Genomic DNA, 16548 nt, shown 5'->3' with positions numbered 1-16548 from the left:
CCCAGATGAACAATCCAACTTTTGCCAGCCGCAGAATCCCCCAAAGCAGAAAAAAAATGTTTTTTTTTTTTTTTTTTTTTCATTCTGACTTTTTGTTTCCCTAATTCAGTTAGTTTTAGTTAGTTTTCAGAGTGCGTTTACTAGTTTTTATGAGTCATTATTAGCTAAATATCATTTAGCTTTAGATTAGTTTTTATTAGTCGTTGTCATGAAGTGGTTTATTCATGGTGAGGTTGGGCGCGGTGAGGCCCAGGGTGGAATGGAGAAAAGAGTTTATTGTAGTCCTCAAGGTTCTCAAAACAAGGAAACACAAGTGAGCAACGAGACATGAACACAGACTCAGGAAGGGGAACAATGACTTGACAAAGACAAGGATCCAGTGGGGGGGTTAAATACACAAGGGACCGATGAGGGAACAGGAGACAACTGGTTCCAGCTAAGAGCCAGACAAGACACGGAATAAATTAACCAATAAAGACACAAAAACCTAAATCCTCACAGTCATAGTAGTTAGGTTTTTCATACTTTGATCAATTTTTAGGTGCATAATTTAAAAAGTTAAGTGTTGTATTATGATTATGTATACATTGATTGGGTACACCCATATCACTTGTATCAGTTGCCTCAGTCCTCACACACACAAGGGTTAAGGTGGAAGAAACTCTACCTGAAACTTCAGACAAGAACATTTTCTTCAGACTCTTCCAACATGTTGAGCACGGTGGGAAAAGACCTTGAATCAACCATGTTTTAGATCATTATTAAATAGAAGTATCTGGTTATGAAAACAAGTGTAATAAAATTATTTTAGCTTTCAACATTTCTCTGCACGCCTGTTAATGATTGACAAACTGTTAATGATTGAGCTCCAGCGATTAGACAGCAGCTTCCTACAACAATGGTGAGAATTAGTTTTGACTAATTAGCATTAAGTTATACTGAATGTGTTATATAGTGAATGTGATAAATGATTAATAAATGTTTTTATTGGGGTTTTTTTTACCTCCTACAGTGTTTAAAGTCCATTACGTTTTGTACTAATGCTTTTATTATGACAAATATTACTGTGAAAGGTGTTGGGGATGTAATTTTCCTTTAAATTTTTTTTATGGTAAAAACATGTTTTATGTCTCACAATCCCAAAATATCCCATCAGAATAACCACACACACACACACACACACACACGCACACGCAAGCACACACACACACACACAAATGACCTCTGTTGAAAATCAAAGGGCTGTTTGTAGATAAGACAGGAAAAAAATGTTGAAGTTGCTCTGTGTCCATGAAAAAAACATCAACAGAAAAGAAAGAAGGTAAATTAACACAGTGTCGCGAAAGGGCACGCATTAGACATATCAGAAGTTGTTTGGCAATCTGAATGATTCGAGTTCATGATTAAGGTCGATATCTTCATATAACAGTAGCTGCATTTCCATTTCAAATGTGTGCAAAAGTTAGGAGATATTCAGTTTATGTCAAAAAAATCAAATTCTGCAATTCTGTAAAATCATCTTTCTACCACTTCCTGTCATCATTTTCTTCAGCAACATCCGGTTATTGATCACGTGACTTGTGTGATGCAAAAATCTTTTCAGGGCAGTTTTGTGAACCAATTCCGCGAAGGCGTTAAAACTACCAAGTTCCAACACTTTTTATGGAAAACGTTAACTTTTTTCTAAATTGATGTGTTTATATTCAGCAAATTTATTTTCAGAATTCAAATTTGCAGTTATACAGTAAATGGAAATGCAGTGACAAAAATTGATGTTCGCTTGCCTGTGAATATGTAAACTGCAAATATATATTTATGAATGCATGAAAGCATTAATATCTGAATGTTGCACATACATATAGGTAAATGCTACTTAGTTATATCTCAGGGTGCATTCACATCAACACTACAACTGCTAAACTCTGACACCACATCATCTTTCTTCACCTTTCGTGAAGAAGGAAGTTGCATTGAATGTCTTCTTCAGAGGTTTTTGTGTCATTTCCATTAGTGCTTCTTGGTACAACGCCACTGCAGGTGAGGAGGTCAACATTTTGCTCCACAGGGTTTGGTTGGTTTAGTGCAGTGTGAAAGTGAACTGCACCAACTGAAAATGGAACATTTTGACTGGGGATCAAAATTGCAACAAATGTTGCAATTTTGATCCCCAGTCAAACCGAGTTTACCAGGTGTGAAAACATCCTACCTCTATAGAGCAAAAATGCTTTTTTGTGATCTGTGCAACTAAAACAGCAATTCATGTTTTGTCTATCCACAGGATTTGGGCACAAATGTCATGGCAACAAGAGAAATGATAAACGGACAGAAACAGAAGCTGATTTTTGTGAACAAGCTGTCAGAGAGCAGCTGAAGGAAATGAGATTTATGTCCAGAAAAACAGAACTTGAACCACCATTAATGAATAAACTAATAGAAACAAGGTTCCATTGAGTTAGAGGGATCAGTCATAGACTGTGGATGACTGGTTTTCAGTGGGTTTCAGTGATGAGAACCAAATCTGCTTTGGCTACAAGGATAATGATAGAATATCTTTATTTTGCCAGGAAACAGAAAAATTAGGAGATAAACATAGAGCTACTGACCCAGACCACCAGCTACGATGACTCTTCCTCCAAGGCATCCTGCCACAAAGTCCGCCCTCTTTTCCCGCATCCTGGATGTTCGGCTGGGTTTGATCCAAACACCTACCAAAAGAAGAACAACCAGAAAACAGTCGGTCACCTCAGCCTATGCTGCTTTTATTTCCAAGTTTATTTGAGAATAATCAATTAAAAATGCTGAAAGTGTTCAGAAAATCCTTTGTATATTTTCTGCCCTCACTAGGCAGTCACTCTTCTCATTCCCGGACATAAAAACAGTAAAACAGTCAGATTGTAAAACAGTCAGATTCAGCTGTTTCGTCAGTCAAGTTGTTGAATTTGTTTACCAAAAACATCCACAGTTCCGCATCGTACCACACAGTTTAACGCTAAATACAGACTGAAAAATAAGTACACACATTTCCACTGTTTTGGGGTTTTCTGTTAAATTGCGCAAATTGGAAATACAAAAATAAATTAGATTAATGGAAACAAAAAAAAAATGTTAAAAACTTTTCTCGATAAAAAGATTTTGCGCTTGGATGAGGTGGTTTTGATATTAGTGTATTTCATAAAACTACAAGGGAAACGCAATATGAATACCTGCCGTGTGTTAGGGTTTGCCTTTTTTTCCACTAATCTTTGGGTTACCAGAGTCTACAGGTTTGTAAACCCTTAAAACATTCAAGCACACACAACAGGTTCCACATTGTCATACATTATATTTGTCAAACACAAATGAAGCTGAGGTCAATGAAATGGCAAAAATATAACATCCATCCATATCACATTTTCTATCCCCACTAAAATCCTTTATAAATAATATTGTCATTTTCCCAACTGTTGAATTCAGCCAAATTTAGTTATCAAGACTCAGCGCTTAGAGTACCAGCTTACACCATCACTGACAGAAATCTGGAAGATACCATCTTATCGGGTGCTGATTATTAATGTTTATTAATGAGTTGAACGCCTTTTGTGCATGTGTGAGGAAGGAGGCTGAAGTCAGAGCTGCATATGGCTCCAGGCTGTGGGACCATCAGGAAACCTGCTGGACCTATCCTGTAGGGAATACCAGGCTGTCTCCTCCTCGTTAAATCACAAATTAACTGTAAAGAACCACGTTTGAACGGCTGAGTTCAATTTCAAGACAGACTAGTGTCTGACCTATGTTACTAGAAAACTCCTTTAAAACACACAACAACCTGAAGTAGGACTGAATGCCACATGTCTTGCCTGATATAAAGAAATTAAAAAACAGATGAAGTCTTCTGCTCAGCAGGGGCGGATCTACTGGGGTGGCATATAAGTAACTTTAAAGCAAATAACTTTACTTTTTGTTATCATTAGAGGTGGGACTGGTTTAAATTTTTTAATCAAGTTTATTGCAGCATCTGTAATTAATTAATTGCAATTAATTGCATTTTAATCAAATTATACATCAAGAAAAGTAACATTTTCAATTCAAAAATTCAGATGCTATATTAGGCTTGAAAAGCTTTGCTGATAGGCTAGCTCTTTTTAGCAAAACTTGAACAGAACAATGGCCTTTCCCAGCGTCCAATCAGATCGACTTTAAAGCAAAACGTAGAGAGAAGCAGCCTTGTCCTCCATCACTACAGTTTGCGGAAATCCCTTGTGCATCAGATTTATGAGCATACCAAAAACATGTGAATACAAAAGGTTCCACTCTGAACAAAAATGCGATTATTTGAATTAACTAGAGCAAATTTCATATTTTACACATGAAAATTAATGTTATTAATAAGTTGAAATTAATGTGTTAAGTGGATTAGATTAAGCAAACAGGAGACTAGCTTCACTTAGCTTTAGTTTTTATAATACTTCGCTGTCATGTAGTTCATTGGTCTGTGTTTCACAAAGCACTGCAGTCCAATCCAGTTCTTATGTAGAATTCATGAAAATCCAACAACTATATTTTAAACTCTGTCAATTTGCTCTTTAAGACAGGATGGAGGAATACACATGGTTTCAGTTTTTGTCACCTCTCTACTTTGCTGTTACAATCTTGACATTACAGAAAGAAATATGGAATAACTGCAGAGCCAATCACTAGACAGATAGAGAAAGAAAGACAGCAGAAGCCAAAGGAAGGCATACATGGAGGGGAAAAAAACTGCATTTTACACAACAAGATCTGCCTGGGGAGCTCCCAGCACCCTGCTCTTTTTCCTTTCTCTGGCTTGAAACCCCTCGCAGATTAAATTTCTATATTTGGACCATGATAAGAGGTGACGCATTGCTTTTCCCACTGCTCCTCGTCTCCTGTGCTGGAAGAGTCAGGGCAGGAGTTGGAGATGGCAGTTTACACAAGTCTAATAAAACAAACCAATATTCTAAAAACAAAAACAAGGCTGCATGAGGTCACCAGTGAGTTGATTCATAAAACTACCAAAATGTGTAAATATTCTATTTGCTTGGGGTTGACCTTTGTTGCTGCTGCCTGCATTTATTAAACTCTACTTTCCACTAAGGCTGGGCAACATGACTTAGAATTTTATCGCAATATTTTGTGGTACTGTTATGATAACGATAAAACTGACAATAAAAACAATATTTTTGACTTAGGTAACTGTATGGCGTTGACTGTACTTATATTGATGCAAACACAGTTATTGAAAAACATTCCCATTAGAAACGGTCATCTTTAGGACACCACTTACTGAAAGAAATGTGATCTGAACTGTGCATAGTAACTGTATTTAACGGATAAACAGTTTTCCTGTGATGGTTGTTTCTCTGTCATTGGTACCTTCATTAACAGCGCTAAGACCCTCTGTCTGGCTCTGATTGGTTGTTTTTGGTCTGGAGTGATGCATTTCTTCATACGGCAATATCAGCTCAGGGAGCAGGTGACGAAGATTAGTCTTTTCACAGATTATCTGTCTCATAACATACTGTCATGACATGGTGACAGTTGAGACATTCTGCAAAGAAGAATGGAGAAAAATATTGATTGACTTGATGAACAAACCTGGCTGAGATATAACTCTAAAAGACAAAACCCTGTTTTACAAAGTGTTGCCTTCAGGGTTCCCGAATAAAAAGGCAGTAATCACAAGGTTTGGATTCGTGAAATATTTTTGTAATTTTCTGCCCTGTGATAAAGCGTGTCACAGTGGGTGATAGACACCTAGACACCAGGTCACAAACAACACTTATTTTCCTTTCATTTCGTCATGTCAGTTCAGTATTTTTTTTATTTTATATCTGCTAATGTTTATAAACATTATTGACTGGAAATATATACTTAATCAAGTTTTGTATATAATGCTTTAGCTCCATTATTTTGGCCATAAAAAATGTATTTCTATTTCTGCAAACAAAAAGCTGGTGACCTATTTAGTTTAAAGCCTGATGTGAATTAGACATGCTGGATATTTAGACTGCTGAGCTCCCTTCCCAGCCTTTATCCACTCTTCAAATATTGTACAGTCAAGCGGAAAGTGACCGCTCTTTGTACGGTGTCCTTGAGTGCCAGAAAGGCGCCTTTGAAATAAAATGTATTATTATTATTATTATTATTATTATTATTATAATACATTAACTCCTTAGAATGTCTGAGACAATTTGATGCTTTCCAACAAGGAGCCACTGGGGCCGACTTGGATGACCTCCAGTTGAAGTGTTATAGTGCTAAATCCAGAGAGCACTTTAAAGGAGCGGTGGAGGACGCTGCAGAGGATCAAGGTATTACTCAGAGAAAAGATGGATGTGTCGGTGAAAAATATGTTACTTGGCAGACTGGTAGACAGGGTTACCTGAGACCAGGTATGCCTCTGAGGAAAATGTGGTTCTTTTTGAGAAAACAGTTGATGAAAAGTGGGGGGAAAAAATTGTTTTTATTTTAAAACAACCCTAGATTCAGTTGGAAATGCTGTAGTCATCAGTATATCACATTGTGGGAAATTTTCTTTTTCGCATTTTATGTTAGCTTGTAATTGTGCAGACAGACTAAAAACAATTCACTCAAAATTGAACGGAGTGCATACATAAACAAAGCACTCAGATTATTTCAGAGAGGAAACATTCATCCTTACTCTTTGTCATAATTGTTTTGTATTACTTTTTCTACATTTTAATCACACTTATGGTTTGACATCTGTTTAAGCTAATTCATGCAAGCTTATAAAATATTCAACATTTTATACATTCAAACACTTTGACATGTTCACAAATGCATATTATACACTGTGGTTGGTGTAATTTGAAGCTCCCATTACATTCCAATATGAAGCAGCCATGTTGAATTTTGAAGCTGAGTGCAGTGAGAAACCTTTGACTTATTAAGTCAGAATTCTGAATCAACATGGCTGCCTCAGTTTAAAATGTAATGGAGTTCCAGAGAGTGTTTAGAGATGTCCCAGTCAGGACTGTTTTATTTGGTCCCAATCAATTTATTTGGTCTTAATTTCAAGCTAAATCACAGTTGTATATTTCACTGGAGTTAATAAAATAAATCCCATTAACAGTCCTCATTCCTGGCAGTGATCTGTAGGGGTAGAGTCTGTAACTTCTTCTTGGATAGAGGAAGTTGCTCTCAAGCACTTTGTTTTGATGCCTTGTTACATGTTTTAAACTTTATTTAGAAGAAGCTGCTCTGAGGATTACTTGATTCTCTCTTTTTTTTCCCTTTGTGGTCTTCGTGTTAAAAATGACAGATAAACAGACGTGATCCTGCAATCAATGGATTCATTTTTTGTCAGTCAAGTTTCGGGTCTCAAGCCAAATTTTTACCAAATCAAACGGAGTTAATGACAGTCATGGAGGGTCTCACTGGGGATCTTTCCACACAAACCTTGATAAAATAGCAATGTGTTGGTCTTTTAAGGCAGATATGACTTCTCACAGGATTGAGGGCTTAAAAGGAGAAAGTTTATTGAGAGAGCTGCTGTAAATGTCATTCTAAGTTTCTGTACCTCTGCATTGTCATTTTTCATGAAGGACGAGGTGGCAATTAACCCTTGCACAATCTTAAGACGGGGTTATTTAGACCCAAGTTTTTTTTTGTTTGTTTTTTTCTGTCCAGCAAGGTTGTGTGCATTTTTATGAGTTTTTTTTTTCTTCTTCTTTTTTTGTGGTGTGGGAAACTGTCCGTCTGACAGGGACGCAAGAAATCGTTTCTCAATAGCCGAGGACCCAGAACCTCACTTCACAGCCAAACGTACAACAAGGAGTTTGTTCTTACCAGGCTAGCTTCATAAGGGACAGACTTCAAATTCACTGCTCTAAACTAGTTTTCTATGACTAATTCTGAACCCAAACTGGTGGTATCCTTGGCCTTCTCATTTTCCTTTATTTTTTTTTTCTATTTAATGAAACTGTAAACTTCTATGAATGAGGAAGGAAGAGATGCTAATAACTTCTGGCAAATATAATCTGCAGTTAAATGGACTTGCCATAACTCGTTTTGCCTCAAGAAGGATCTGTTGGGCTCTGTGGCATTTCACATTTTGTTGTGCTGACAAATAATTTAAGCTCTTAAATTTGTTAGTCTGTGCATGAGAATCCAGAAAGGTTGCTATGGAGCCAGTCAAAATAAAAAAACAATGACATCCATCACATCTTTAGCCTAGATTATTAATTGCTGTATTGGTCAATGGGTAACGATAGTCTTCATCACTTTGTCTCTTTAATTTGTGATGAGAAACGCACCACAAAATCCTGATGGAAGAAGACTGACCGCCTCGTCACCTGGATGACCGATCTTAGCTGCTAGCTTCACGAGTATCTACAGCTGGATTCACAGAGTTTGAGGTCAAAAACAAGAATACAGGCTAAAGTAGTGATCTTAGTGGCCCAGATAGTGTAGCTGGAGTTTAGTTGATTTGTATTAACAGCACTAAGGATTGTCATGTCCAAGATGACAGACAATCCACACCACCATAAGTAACATCAACGGAAACAGAGTTCTACAAAAATATTTTACTTTCAAAATATTTTCATCAGAGGCAAAAGCCTAATAAAACTGAAATATTTGACTTTCCCTCTGCAGTGGAGATCGTCAGAAGACGGGAGACATTTTTTTTCGAGATAACATTAATGTGTTGAGGTGCTTGCTGGAGGAAGTAACGCGGTAGCAGTGCAGCTAAATGTTAATCTCTGTGTCAGAGGAGAAACGGCAGAGCCACCAGCAGCTCGCTAATAGATATGCTGGCTGCAACAGATCAGCTATTCAGGCGTGGAAAATGGAAAGGAAAGATAGCATGCAAATTGCGTCCAGATATATGGGGAGAGAAGGAAGGGAGAGGGAACTTTCAAACAACCATGCAGGCTCGTAATTTATGTTTTTCTCCATGTTTTCTCTTGACAAATTGGCTGAAATAACCATAACTTGTGTTTGTTCGCCCTCTGAGCTACCTTGTATACACATCAGCATTTGTACTTCTTTGTTGATGGGGAGATAAATATGTTTATTTGTGTTGTGTTAGACATGTAATACTAAAAGCACTGAATATTGTAGCCTTTTTTAGCAGGAAATATTCAGCCATATTCTGTGTGAAGCTACACTAATGGACATTTTACAGGATATACACATGTTTATTTCTTATATGTGAATGCCAAGCGGACTGCAGATAGCTCCAAAAGCAGGAAGTGTACAGGGAATTCTGGGTAAATACAATCAAAATAAACGTGCTAGCACGAAAAATGTCTCGCAATATCATGCCATTTCTCGCCAGCAGAGAAATTCTGCAACCGCTACAATCTGACGCCACTCCATTTTAGTTGTCATTTTGTGAAGAAGGAAGCTGCGCCCAGTGTCTTCTTCAGAGCTTTTGGTGTTGTTTCCTTCAGTGGTCCGTGGCACAGCACCTCCACAGGCAAGGAGGGGAACAGGTTTCTCAAAAGATTTAGTATGTTTAACGCAGTGCAGTGTGAAATTAAACTGCACCAGCTGAAAATTTAACAAATGTTGCAACTTAGGTCTACCAATAAAAGTTGTACAATAAAATGGCTGAGCCTTGCTCTCTCCAAGTTCCACCAAGGGACGGAGGCCCTGGAACATCCACCCCATCCACCCTGCCTTTATTAAATTAAAGTGGGAGACAGAGAGATGCTTTGTGTTTCAGGATGAGGAGGTCCCTCTGTGTCTGTGTGCATTCTCACCTCCACTGCTTCTCACAAAGCTTGTCAAGCAGAGAGAGCGCAAACCACTCTCCCATGAAAAAGAAAACAGGCTGCAGTGCAATGGTTTTTTTTTTTCTTTTTTCCCTCTCTGACACTTTAACCCACAAGAAGGAAAGACAAGCCACTTCAAGGAGAAAACACGGCTGCTTGTCAGCACCAATTATTAATTCTCTTGCTCGATCCAAATCTGGAGTTTGGAGAGGAAATGAGGCGCTGATTTATGTTGGGTGGCGTCACTCTTGTTTCTGTTGGGCCAACTGGCCACCGGGGCTGCTCTCACACAAACCGTCTGTGGCGGTGCATGCAGGCAGCTGATTTGAGTGACATGTGGGGCAGATCCGTGTCTGGTGGACTCAGCTGGAGGAGAGGCGCGAGTGTTTATTTAAAGCTCAGAATCAATCCTGTTCCTTCTCCTGTTTCGCCCTCCCAGACGTTTCGCTCGCCTCCCGTGACTATGCTGCATATGACCGGCACACACCTTTAGAAAGCCAGAGAATATTACAGCAGCATTGCTCACACACACAGACACACACACTGCTGTGAAAAGGCATTAAGAAGCCTCTATAAACACAACTGTCCTTCAAAAAAAAAAAAAAAATAGGGACTGAAAATTTTTGTCATCCAGTTTTTGGTAGAAAGAGAGAGAGCAGAAAGTAGAAATAAATCCTGCAAATGAAAATGATTGAGCTCATATTAATTTAACATGTGATTAATTGATTTATTTATTTATTGCTTGTTGTGGCAGGTCTATGTATATACCAAAGCAGAAATCAAACATCCACACTGAATGTAGCCAACAAGCAGACCAGGGCAACAAGAATACAACTCCATTTATAAAATCAAAGAAATGATCATTTTCTTAGCTGCAGGTAGTGAAACCACAGTTCTCCTCCCTTAAAAAGGATGAAACCTTTCATTCCCATTGGATGAGACACTATACAACTGTAAAATGTCTTTTTACAGTTGTCCCTACAGGCACTTGAGTTGTCTACCATTGCTGAACTCTTGTTTTATTCTGCTGTGTGAGCTGCAGTAGGACGACTCTGGCTCATAGTCTCTGGGGTTTGATGCTGTTTGTTCAGTCGCTGCTCTTTTTTGTCCAAACACACACCTGACCTTGTAGCGAAAAGCAGGAAACACAAATCAAGCACATCAGTTTGTTGTTGCTCATGAATACAAAAAAAACCCTCACAAATCAACATGACATACTATGACATGCTCTCATGTGGATGTAGCAGCAGCAACATTATCAGCCTGTTTCTTTCCACATCGGTTTCCACCCCTGCTTCTGCGTTTCAGAGCAGATTCATCATCCAGCATGTCAGTAAGCAGAAGCAGATCCCCTGGACTGTACAGGGACAACGGCGTACGCAGTGTGAAGGCTGACGCAGCCCAGTCAGGGATGCAGAAGCAGACAGACAAAACCTCCTGACAGTGATTAACACCTACTGTGTGCTGCACTGCGTCCCTTCAGTTGACAAACATGCTTCCTGTTGATTTACACCGAGGTCAGGGCTGCGCTAGTTTGCCTTAACGACAACATAACCTCAGACAAAAGTGTAAACTTGTTCTCCATCAACAACTATGCCACTGCCATGATTTGTTTGTGAACCATGGTGCATCCATAATACACCATCACATGGAGAAACATGGAGGTATAAGCTGGTAAGAAGCAGCCCCTCGTTCTATGTATTGCTTCATACAGAGAGCCTGGACCTTTGGCTGTTGAGAAACTGGAGACGTAGAATCCAGCCACAGATGCTTGGCCATGATGTGTGTGCTGTGCCGGATTGACCGTGAAGGACACTACGCTATGAAGCTTACAGGAAACTGCATGTGCTGTAAACAACCATGTTCCACTGCAAAGAGCGAAGTGTCAAATTGAACAAGTTGTCTGTTAGTGAAAGCTGCAAGCTGTGGAAGCATGACAAACACTGACCGAATGACTTTGTTTGCTTCCTCTGCTGCCATTGCCAAGCTACAACCAAAAGCAGACTACAGTTCTGAAACAGCATGGAAAATCGCCGTGGTTCACAACTCAATGACAATTGACCCGCTTGAAATGCATCCTACAAAAATCTAGATCAATGCGATAAATCCCAAACGGAGAACTGAAGGGAGAATCGAGAGGAATTGAGTAGAAGATAATGGCCTCAAGATTACATCTCTGATCTTTGAGGGAGGGAGGGATGGAGGGATGGATGGATGGATGGATGGATGGATGGATGGATGGATGGATGGATGGATGGATGGATGGATGGATGGATGGATGGCCAACAATATGTCCCAAATCATGATGTTCTTCAAGATTTATTCACTTACCTCGCATCTGAATCAATGCTGAAAGGTTTAACCTAGCCTAGCATCCATGGCAAATAACTAATAAGGCATCAGCCTTACAGGTCTGGCTTCATTTAAATACATCCTAATTCAATTGTGTTTATATGTATTTATATATAAAGCAAAATCCCATCAAAGTCATCCTGAACTATCAGTCACATTATGAGAATGAAATTTTGCATTATCTCATCTACGAAGTCCACCGTTGTCACTAAGCCACCAGAACTCAGACTAGCTCATTTCTGAACTCTGTGTTGAACATCAGGAGGTGTGTTTGCGGAGTGAAGAGAAGTGTTTGGATTATATCCGAGGTGTTGCAAACAAGGTTAATCACTGTCAGAAGGGATTTTTCTTCCGTGTTTCTACATCCCTGACTAGACTGCGTCAGCCTTCGCGCTGCGTACCCTGATGTTCCTGTACGGTCCAGGGGATCTGCATCTGCTTACTGACATGCTGGATGATAAATCTGCTCCAAAACGCACAAGCAAGGATGGAAACCATCTTCATCAGGTTGATGTAGAAAGATATAGGCTGTTTTTTACGTGTCAACTGTCATTTGGTCAGTAATAAGAGTGAAAGTCAAATAATTTTTAATATCTGCCAAAAACAGGCTGATGGGTAAGTAAACAAGAATTCTAGCAGCAGGTCAGAGGTCAGTCAGACTGCTGCAGAGATAAAAATGTATGTTCTCAATGCAAAAAAATCACAAATCAATAAGTAAAACTAACTGGAAGCCAATGAAGTGAAGAGAATTTATCAGTTCTGTATGGAAGGATAAAATCATTGGATCGTCGTCAGAGGTTAAACACTAAGAAGTCATCTCCTGTATGGGAGAGACCAAGAAGTCAGCAGTAAGATCTATACACTGTGAAAGAGTTTTTTTTTTATTCCTTTGACCTCTTTTTGTTCAGTGATGATGCATTCAAAGGCAGCAGCCTGAAGCTGCTGCTTTCTGCTGAGATGCACATTCCATGTGAATAACTTAAAGAAGAAAGAGACTGATCAATATTCAAAAGGCTGCACCCGGGGGACCGAGGATGGCACAGGAGCATGTGCAGTAGAAATAGTCGAGCCTTAATAAGTTAGCGAGTTCTGCTAGTTTTCTGGTAACCAGATTCTTGATAAATCTACCACTCAGTGAACAACCACATGAAAATCAATGAAGACTTTGATCAATAAAATATTTCTTCACCTATTACCAAAATGCACAAAGATGGTGGCGTGTCACTAGAGTGGATATCCTATATAGACAGGCTATTAGTCCTCAATGCAGCTGTCTGGGGCTTGATGTAGAGATATTAAGACCTTTGCTGCATGTCTTCCACTTTCTTTATCTGGCAATTTTTTTCTTATCCAGCATCAATAACAGCAAGCAGCATCACTAAATCTTAAATAAATGTTTGACCAATGTCGTCCAGTTTCACTGGTCCTAATTGATAATCAGCCATTTAGAAACTAAGAATTTAATCTTTTTTCAGGATCTATGAACAAATAAACCTAATTATTATGTGGCAGACAGACAATATTTCATTGTGGGTGATTCTCTAATTGGAGGTATTTATGAAAATATGTTAAAAGGGAGGCTGCACAGTGACGCAGAAAGAAGGTCCTGGGTTTGACTCCCGGCCCGGGGTCTTTCTGAATGGAGCTTGCATGTTCTCCCTGTGCATGTTTAGGTTCTCTCTGGGTACTCCGGCTTCCTCCCACAAGCCAAAAATATGACTGTTAGGTTAATTGATCCTTTAGTGTGTGTGCATGTGTGTGTGTGCGCGTGGTTGTTTGTCCTGTCCATCTCTGTATTGCCCCATTGCTGGATGACTGACCCCGCTTCTGGCCCATTGACTGCTGGAGATAATCATGCTAACTGCGCTTAGTGCCCCAACAGCTCATGCACAAAGCAAATAGTTTAAAAAAAAATCAGCTCACAATTTTCTCTCTCTCCACTACAGGCTTTTGTAATGTTACAATATATCTACCAAACTTTCCCATAACAGTAAAATTTATTCTTTAATCAAAAATTAAGTTGTTGAAGCTCGAAGCTACGTTGAATGCATCTTGTAAAAATAAAAAAAGGTACATTTTGTACATTTCCAGAGACTTTTATTTATTGATACTTAATTCATGTTAACATAAAGAAATGTCAGGACTGCTAACATTTTCATTCATGCAGAAAGTAGACAAATATATTATTTATAGTTCTTTAACACCCAAATCTCTCAAAATCTGATTGGACATATCAGTTAAGAAAAAAAATGTTGCCCAGAAATCAGCAACAAAATCTTGATTGTTTATGTTTGTGTTTATGATCAGTGTTCATGTCGTCTGTTTTATTATATTTTTATTATTCCCTCGCAATTAATTTTTCTTGACTTGTACATCTGACAGTTTCTACTAGTTTTAGCACATTTTATGTTTCTGTGTGGATATTTTTAACCCTGTAGTGACTCCCACTTTACAAGCTGCCAGTAAACTTTAAACCTCCCTTCTCTTTTTGTATCTTTTCTTGATTAAAAAGGTTTTTGGATCTTTTGTGCAACACAAACAAATCTCTCTGTTACAGTGTCTTCATCTGTCATCTATCCTCTTCTAAGCTAAAAACCAAGTTTGCAGCTCATTGAATGCATTAATAATCACATGGGGCATAACCACACACAAACACACACTCATGATTTTACAATATGAGGTTGTTGCTGCAGTGCAGATGTGATGAATAACACTCTAGCAATCGATTACATAGATCAATGGTTTAATTTGTATCCTCTCAAGCCTCATGAGGATAGAGAGGATGCACAAAGAAAGTCAAGGGAAAAGAGGACTTGGGAAACTTTCTGCATGGCGGTGATGGTCTGTGATCATCTGTTTCATTAGGCACACACCAGTGGCTCGGCTTTAAGGGAGGAGGGAAGAGAGCTGCTGAATGTTTACCTGCTGAATGATGGAGGATATTACCTGGCTTGTCCTGGAGAAAGCAGGTTATTACGCCTCAGGAGGATCCAGTGGCGCTTCAGGAAGGCCAAGCATCCTATAGGGTCCGCTAATGAGCATCCATGGCTTCTGAGTAATCCTATAAATATTCATGCTCTGTGGGTGGCAGCTATGCTTCACGGTAAAGAAACATTTCATCTTTAGAAGTATGGACGGTTGATTTAATACAACAAGATATGAGTCAAATTTAACAGGGTTTTTAATAAGAATCTAGAAAATTATGGGATCACAGAGAAAACTGCTATATCTCTTATTACCTCTGCGTAGAGATGTTTGGTCATGTCAACATCTAAATGACAAAGTTTAACTTTTATTGCAATACCAGAAAAAGACAAGACCATTTCCATGGAAACCGTTTTTTCCCCCCAAGTGTTCAAGGCAATAACTTTACTTTTCAAAAGTTTTGGTGTTGTTTATGCTTTTAAAATGACTGCATTAAACATGACAGACCTGAAAAAACTTTGGGTGCATTCACATAAGCTCTCTCCAGACCGCCTTTACTCAAACTACAGTTCATTTGCTTTCAAAGTCCGGTTTGTTTGAGAAGATGTGAATACGTCAACGTATTCTAACTCTGATGTGGACTAAACAGGTGAACTCTGGTCCAACCAAAAACCTACGTCTCAGTTCTATTGAAGAGAACTCTGGCGCAGTTTGAATGCATGCGTGAACACCGAGCAGACCAGAGACCGCTACAAAAGCAGGAAGCAGACCACAGTGCAGGGCATTTTGGGTAAATACAACCTAAACAAACACAAGTGCCTAGCACTAGCTTAAGAAATAGCTTTTGCTGTGCCATTGTTGAAGAGTGTTTAACACATTTGACACAGAGAAATCGTACAACCATTTGTTTTTATTTTACATTTCAACAAATTATCTGTTGATTTTGCGTTAATTTCCACAATCATGGAATCACAAAAGCTGGATAGACTGCCAAACATGTGGTACATTGCAGTTAGCAGTTTCTGTTGAACAAAAATGGCAAATCATTTCCACCTGGTTCTTATACGGTTTACCAGTTTTGATCTTGTAGAGATTGAATTTAGCTCAAATCGTAAGCAAATAGGTTTTCTTTTTTGTTAAAATTGTACGTTGACGTCCTCATCAGCCGTTCCTCATAAACATATGCATTTCTGTAACTTATTCCTGTATCCCACATTATAAAACTGCAGCTATGGTGAGTCACCCATTTCGGCCTGGCTCCCACCTTTTCAGCCTTTGACTAACAGCGATTCTCAGCTTTGCTTTTTGTGTTATGAAAGGAGCTTTAACAGCACACGCTGGGAAGACAGACATCTCCAAGAGAGCAAAACTTTCAAAACTGCAGGGGACGAGAACTGAGGACGAAAAAAAAAAAAGAAAAAGAAAGAACTACCCAATATCTAAACATCGAGATCTCAGAGCACTTTCAAGTCAGAGTGTAAACATGACAGCGATGATTCAGAGAGCGGAGCACAGGTCTGTGGTTCAAAAT

At 38.9% G+C, this 16548-nt stretch overlaps 1 protein-coding gene and 1 long non-coding RNA gene across 2 annotated transcripts in view; one reads left to right on the top strand and one right to left on the bottom strand.

The window, feature by feature from the left end:
• LOC106960193 (kelch domain-containing protein 8B-like) overlaps nt 1-16548 on the bottom strand; it is a gene marked incomplete at its 5' end in the record, with an annotated part of 37556 nt that overhangs the window by 10677 nt on the left and 10331 nt on the right. Inside the window, one exon of the mRNA XM_015053166.1 lies at nt 2604-2705. Within this exon, the coding sequence (XP_014908652.1) occupies nt 2604-2705 (102 nt within the window). The remainder of the gene's footprint in view (nt 1-2603; nt 2706-16548) is intronic.
• Nucleotides 7115-16419, top strand: LOC106960191 (uncharacterized). Its single transcript, XR_001427520.1, has 2 exons — nt 7115-7857; nt 16337-16419. It is a non-coding gene; the product is annotated as an uncharacterized LOC106960191 (long non-coding RNA).

This window comes from Poecilia latipinna, unplaced genomic scaffold (assembly GCF_001443285.1).
Source record: "Poecilia latipinna isolate Pla-1442-1.1 unplaced genomic scaffold, P_latipinna-1.0 Scaffold1165, whole genome shotgun sequence".
NCBI lineage: Eukaryota > Metazoa > Chordata > Actinopteri > Cyprinodontiformes > Poeciliidae > Poecilia > Poecilia latipinna.
Note: the sequence above shows the minus strand (reverse complement) of the source record. Positions and strands in the feature narration are given on the sequence as shown.